This window comes from Salvelinus alpinus, chromosome 20 (assembly GCF_045679555.1).
Source record: "Salvelinus alpinus chromosome 20, SLU_Salpinus.1, whole genome shotgun sequence".
Lineage (NCBI taxonomy): Eukaryota > Metazoa > Chordata > Actinopteri > Salmoniformes > Salmonidae > Salvelinus > Salvelinus alpinus.
In genome coordinates, this window is record NC_092105.1 from 4611302 (window position 1) to 4618434 (window position 7133).

A 7133-nucleotide genomic window follows, 5' to 3' on the forward strand; every position below is an offset into this window, starting at 1 on the left:
TCTACACTGGGAGAGAGAGGTTGGGAGGTAGTCTACACTGGGAGAGAGAGGTTGGGTGGTAGTCTACACTGGGAGGGAGAGGTTGGGCGGTAGTCTACACTGGGAGAGAGAGGTTGGGTGGTAGTCTACACTGGGAGAGAGAGAGGTTGGGAGGTAGTCTACACTGGGAGAGAGAGGTTGGGAGGTAGTCTACACTGGGAGAGAGAAGTTGGGTGGTAGTCTACACTGGGAGAGAGATGGACAGGAATAGAGAGGTTGGGTGGTAGTCTACACTGGGAGAGAGAGGTTGGGTGGTAGTCTACACTGGGAGGGAGAGGTTGGGCAGTAGTCTACACTGGGAGGGAGAGGTTGGGTGGTAGTCTACACTGGGAGGGAGAGGTTGGGTGGTAGTCTACACTGGGAGAGAGAGGGACAGGAAGAGAGAGGTTGGGAGGTAGTCTACACTGGGAGAGAGAGGGACAGGAAGAGAGCGGTTGGGAGGTAGTCTACACTGGGAGGGAGAGAGGTTGGGTGGTAGTCTACACTGGGAGAGAGAGGTTGGGTGGTAGTCTACACTGGGAGAGAGAGGTTGGGGGGTAGTCTACACTGGGAGAGAGAGGTTGGGTGGTAGTCTACACTGGGAGAGAGAGGTTGGGTGGTAGTCAACACTGGGAGAGAGAGGTTGGGTGGTAGTCTACACTGGGAGAGAGAGGTTGAGCGGTAGTCTACACTGGGAGAGAGAGGTTGGGCGGTAGTCTACACTGGGAGAGAGAGGTTGGGAGGTAGTCTACACTGGGAGGGAGAGAGGTTGGGTGGTAGTCTACACTGGGAGAGAGAGATTGGGAGGTAGTCTACACTGGGAGGGAGAGAGGTTGGGTGGTAGTCTACACTGGGAGAGAGAGGTTGGGAGGTAGTCTACACTGGGAGAGAGAGGATGGGAGGTAGTCTACACTGGGAGAGAGAGGTTGGGTGGTAGTCTACACTGGGAGAGAGAGGTTGGGTGGTAGTCTACACTGGGAGAGAGAGGTTGGGTGGTAGTCTACACTGGGAGAGAGAGGTTGGGTGGTAGTCTACACTGGGAGAGAGAGGGACGGGAGAGAGAGGTTGGGAGGTAGTCTAGACTGGGAGAGAGAGTGACAGGGAGAGAGAGGTTGGAAGGTAGTCTACACTGGGAGGGAGAGAGGTTGGGTGGTAGTCTACACTGGGAGAGAGAGGTTGGGTGGTAGTCTACACTGGGAGAGAGAGGTTGGGAGGTAGTCTAGACTGGGAGAGAGAGGGACAGGGAGGGACAGGGAGGGAGAGGTTGGGTGGTAGTCTACACAGGGAGGGAGAGGTTGGGAGGTAGTCTACACTGGGAGAGAGAGGTTGGGTGGTAGTCTACACTGGGAGAGAGAGGTTGGGTGGTAGTCTACACTGGGAGAGAGAGGTTGGGCGGTAGTCTACACTGGGAGAGAGAGGTTGGGCGGTAGTCTACACTGGGAGAGAGAGGTTGGGAGGTAGTCTACACTGGGAGAGAGAGGTTGGAAGGTAGTCTACACTGGGAGAGAGAGGTTGGGAGGTAGTCTACACTGGGAGAGAGAGGTTGGGTGGTAGTCTACACTGGGAGAGAAAGGTTGGGTGGTAGTCTACACTGAGAGAGAGAGGTTGGGAGGTAGTCTACACAGGGAGGGAGAGGTTGGGTGGTAGTCTACACTGGGAGGGAGAGGTTGGGCGGTAGTCTACACTGGGAGAGAGAGGTTGGGAGGTAGTCTACACTGGGAGAGAGAGGTTGGGAGGTAGTCAACACTGGGAGAGAGAGGTTGGGAGGTAGTCTACACTGGGAGGGAGAGGTTGGGAGGTAGTCTACACTGGGAGAGAGAGGTTGGGTGGTAGTCTACGCTGGGAGAGAGAGGGACAGGAATAGAGAGGTTGGGTGGTAGTCTACACTGGGAGAGAGAGGTTGGGCGGTAGTCTACACTGGGAGAGAGAGGTTGGGTGGTAGTCAACACTGGGAGAGAGAGGTTGGGTGGTAGTCTACACTGGGAGAGAGAGGTTGAGCGGTAGTCTACACTGGGAGAGAGAGGTTGGGCGGTAGTCTACACTGGGAGAGAGAGGTTGGGAGGTAGTCTACACTGGGAGGGAGAGAGGTTGGGTGGTAGTCTACACTGGGAGAGAGAGATTGGGAGGTAGTCTACACTGGGAGGGAGAGAGGTTGGGTGGTAGTCTACACTGGGAGAGAGAGGTTGGGAGGTAGTCTACACTGGGAGAGAGAGGATGGGAGGTAGTCTACACTGGGAGAGAGAGGTTGGGTGGTAGTCTACACTGGGAGAGAGAGGTTGGGTGGTAGTCTACACTGGGAGAGAGAGGTTGGGTGGTAGTCTACACTGGGAGAGAGAGGTTGGGTGGTAGTCTACACTGGGAGAGAGAGGGACGGGAGAGAGAGGTTGGGAGGTAGTCTAGACTGGGAGAGAGAGTGACAGGGAGAGAGAGGTTGGGAGGTAGTCTACACTGGGAGGGAGAGAGGTTGGGTGGTAGTCTACACTGGGAGAGAGAGGTTGGGTGGTAGTCTACACTGGGAGAGAGAGGTTGGGAGGTAGTCTAGACTGGGAGAGAGAGGTTGGGAGGTAGTCTACACTGGGAGAGAGAGGTTGGGTGGTAGTCTACGCTGGGAGAGAGAGGGACAGGAATAGAGAGGTTGGGTGGTAGTCTACACTGGGAGAGAGAGGTTGGGCGGTAGTCTACACTGGGAGAGAGAGGTTGGGTGGTAGTCAACACTGGGAGAGAGAGGTTGGGTGGTAGTCTACACTGGGAGAGAGAGGTTGAGCGGTAGTCTACACTGGGAGAGAGAGGTTGGGCGGTAGTCTACACTGGGAGAGAGAGGTTGGGAGGTAGTCTACACTGGGAGGGAGAGAGGTTGGGTGGTAGTCTACACTGGGAGAGAGAGATTGGGAGGTAGTCTACACTGGGAGGGAGAGAGGTTGGGTGGTAGTCTACACTGGGAGAGAGAGGTTGGGAGGTAGTCTACACTGGGAGAGAGAGGATGGGAGGTAGTCTACACTGGGAGAGAGAGGTTGGGTGGTAGTCTACACTGGGAGAGAGAGGTTGGGTGGTAGTCTACACTGGGAGAGAGAGGTTGGGTGGTAGTCTACACTGGGAGAGAGAGGTTGGGTGGTAGTCTACACTGGGAGAGAGAGGGACGGGAGAGAGAGGTTGGGAGGTAGTCTAGACTGGGAGAGAGAGTGACAGGGAGAGAGAGGTTGGGAGGTAGTCTACACTGGGAGGGAGAGAGGTTGGGTGGTAGTCTACACTGGGAGAGAGAGGTTGGGTGGTAGTCTACACTGGGAGAGAGAGGTTGGGAGGTAGTCTAGACTGGGAGAGAGAGGGACAGGGAGGGACAGGGAGGGAGAGGTTGGGTGGTAGTCTACACAGGGAGGGAGAGGTTGGGAGGTAGTCTACACTGGGAGAGAGAGGTTGGGTGGTAGTCTACACTGGGAGAGAGAGGTTGGGTGGTAGTCTACACTGGGAGAGAGAGGTTGAGCGGTAGTCTACACTGGGAGAGAGAGGTTGGGCGGTAGTCTACACTGGGAGAGAGAGGTTGGGAGGTAGTCTACACTGGGAGAGAGAGGTTGGAAGGTAGTCTACACTGGGAGAGAGAGGTTGGGAGGTAGTCTACACTGGGAGAGAGAGGTTGGGTGGTAGTCTACACTGGGAGAGAAAGGTTGGGTGGTAGTCTACACTGAGAGAGAGAGGTTGGGAGGTAGTCTACACAGGGAGGGAGAGGTTGGGTGGTAGTCTACACTGGGAGGGAGAGGTTGGGCGGTAGTCTACACTGGGAGAGAGAGGTTGGGAGGTAGTCTACACTGGGAGAGAGAGGTTGGGAGGTAGTCAACACTGGGAGAGAGAGGTTGGGAGGTAGTCTACACTGGGAGGGAGAGGTTGGGAGGTAGTCTACACTGGGAGAGAGAGGTTGGGTGGTAGTCTACACTGGGAGAGAGAGGTTGGGTGGCAGTCTACACTGAGAGAGAGTTGTTGGGAGGTTGTCTACACAGGGAGGGAGAGGTTGGGTGGTAGTCTACACTGGGAGGGAGAGGTTGGGCGGTAGTCTACACTGGGAGAAAGAGGTTGGGAGGTAGTCTACACTGGGAGAGAGAGGTTGGGAGGTAGTCTACACTGGGAGAGAGAGGTTGGGAGGTAGTCTACACTGGGAGAGAGAGGTTGGGAGGTAGTCTACACTGGGAGAGAGAGGTTGGGAGGTAGTCTACACTGGGAGAGAGAGGTTGGGTGGTAGTCTACACTGGGAGGGAGAGGTTGGGCGGTAGTCTACACTGGGAGAGAGAGGTTGGGTGGTAGTCTACACTGGGAGAGAGAGAGGTTGGGAGGTAGTCTACACTGGGAGAGAGAGAGGTTGGGAGGTAGTCTACACTGGGAGAGAGAGAGACAGGGAGGTAGTCTACACTGGGAGGGAGAGGTTGGGCGGTAGTCTACACAGGGAGGGAGAGGTTGGGTGGTAGTCTACACTGGGAGAGAGAGAGGTTGGGAGGTAGTCTACACTGGGAGAGAGAGAGGTTGGGAGGTAGTCTACACTGAATGGTACCAGACAAAACATTATATTCAAACCGGTGCACCAAGTCTCGTTCCAAAAGGCTCCTTCACAGCTTCTACCCTTTCTTAGTGTCCAACAAGCTCCTCTCCCCACAGGTGTTATTACTACCTCTGAGGGTTTAGAGCTTGAGGTAGTCACCTCATACAAGTACTTGGGAGTATGGCTAGACAGTACACTGTCCTTCTCTCAGCACATATCAAAGCTGCAGGCTAAAGTTAAATCTAGACTTGGTTTCCTCTATTGTAATCACTCCTCTTTCACCCCAGCTGCCAAACTAACCCTGATTCAGATGACCATCCTACCCATGCTAGATTACGGAGACATAATTTATAGATCGGCAGGTAAGGGTGCTCTCGAGCGGCTAGATGTTCTTTACCATTCGGCCATCAGATTTACCACCAATGCTCCTTATAGGACACATCACTGCACTCTATACTCCTCTGTAAACTGGTCATCTCTGTATACCCGTCGCAAGACCCACTGGTTGATGCTTATTTATAAAACCCTGTTAGGCCTCACTCCCCCCTATCTGAGATATCTACTGCAGCCCTCATCCTCCACATACAACACCCGTTCTGCCAGTCACATTCTGTTAAAGGTCCACAAAGCACACACATCCCTGGGTCACTCGTCTTTTCAGTTCGCTGCAGCTAGCGACTGGAACGAGCTGCAACAAACACTCAAACTGGACAGTTTTATCTCAATCTCTTCATTCAAAGACTCAATCATGGACACTCTTACTGACAGTTGTGGCTGCTTTGCGTGATGTATTGTTGTCTCTACCTTCTTGACCTTTGTGCTGTTGTCTGTGTACAATAATGTTTGTACCATGTTTTGTGCTGCTGCCATGTTGTGTTGCTACCATGTTGTTGTCATGTGTTGCTACCATGTTGTTGTCATGTGTTGCTACCATGCTGTTGTCATGTTGTGTTGCTGCCTTGCTATGTTGTTGTCACACCAGACAGTCCCAACACCCTCAGTCACACCAGACAGTCCCGACACCCTCAGTCACACCAGACAGTCCCAACACCTCAGTCACACCAGACAGTCCCAACGCCCTCAGTCACACCAGACAGTCCCAACGCCCTCAGTCACACCAGACAGTCCCAACGCCCTCAGTCACACCAGACAGTCCCAACGCCCTCAGTCACACCAGACAGTCCCAAACCCTCAGTAACACCAGACAGTCCCAACGCCCTCAGTCACACCAGACAGTCCCGACACCCTCAGTCACACCAGACAGTCCCGACGCCCTCAGTCACACCAGACAGTCCCAACGCCCTCAGTCACACCAGACAGTCCCAACGCCCTCAGTCACACCAGACAGTCCCAACGCCCTCAGTCACACCAGACAGTCCCAACACCCTCAGTCACACCAGACAGTCCCAACGCCCTCAGTCACACCAGACAGTCCCAACACCCTCAGTCACACCAGACAGTCCCAACACCCTCAGTCACACCAGACAGTCCCGACACCCTCAGTCACACCAGACAGTCCCAACGCCCTCAGTCACACCAGACAGTCCCAACACCCTCAGTCACACCAGACAGTCCCAACACCCTCAGTCACACCAGACAGTCCCAACGCCCTCAGTCACACCAGACAGTCCCAACGCCCTACGTCACACCAGACAGTCCCAACACCCTCAGTCACACCAGACAGTCCCAACGCCCTCAGTCACACCAGACAGTCCCAACGCCCTCAGTCACACCAGACAGTCCCAACGCCCTCAGTCACACCAGACAGTCCCAACGCCCTCAGTCACACCAGACAGTCCCGACACCCTCAGTCACACCAGACAGTCCCAACACCCTCAGTCACACCAGACGGTCCCAACGCCCTCAGTCACACCAGACGGTCCCAACGCCCTCAGTCACACCAGACGGTCCCAACGCCCTCAGTCACACCAGACGCTCCCAACGCCCTCAGTCACACCAAACAGTCCCAACACCCTCAGTCAGACCAGACAGTCCCAGAGAACTGGGATTCCCACACTCCAAGTCTCAATCCGCCCATCGAGACACGGCTGAGAAATCGGGCTTGTATTCACAGCAGTTAGCAATAAAACACTTCACGTTGTGCAAAGAAATTGATTTAGGAAGTAACTAACTCGCAGCTTCCTTCCATTCCGATACCGCAGGGGTACATCCTCTCCTCCCCCCCCCCCCAGAGCAGACACTCTCGGTGCAATTTGCACGGTGTATTTTCTTAATGAGAAGTGAAAACAGCCATTGAAAGGTTATGTGTTACCGTGTGTAAGCAGGAGGAAATGTCTCGCTTCACCGCATCAGGAGATTGCAGACGGCTACTCGTTCACAGGGATTTAAAAACCAACGTCTATTTTCCATCTTTGCCTCCATCTGAAATGGCACCCTATAGTCCCTACTTGGTATAGGACCATAGGCATCCTATTCCCTATATAGGGCACTACTTAGAGCCCAAGTGTGTACAAGTAGTGCACTATATAGAGAATAGGGTGCCATTTAGTATAAAATAAGACATCTAGTTAAGCAGCTGGGAGAGTCTCAGTCAACTACAGGACGCAGCCAGGGAAACATAACTACTACAGGA

The 7133-nt window shown here is 54.1% G+C and overlaps 1 protein-coding gene across 1 annotated transcript; it reads left to right on the forward strand.

Annotated features, from left to right (window-relative positions):
* Positions 1-5472: 5472 nt before the first annotated feature.
* On the forward strand, positions 5473-6621 carry LOC139547265 (DNA-directed RNA polymerase II subunit RPB1-like). The gene has a single exon (XM_071356325.1). The coding sequence runs from the start codon at positions 5473-5475 to the stop codon at positions 6619-6621; it is 1149 nt and encodes a 382-aa protein (XP_071212426.1).
* Positions 6622-7133: the final 512 nt, after the last annotated feature.

What these genes read in the sequence shown, in the direction of transcription:
- LOC139547265 (XM_071356325.1), top strand. Translation starts at nt 5,473, where the DNA reads ATGCTGTTGTCATGTTGTGTTGCTGCCTTGCTATGTTGTTGTCACACC.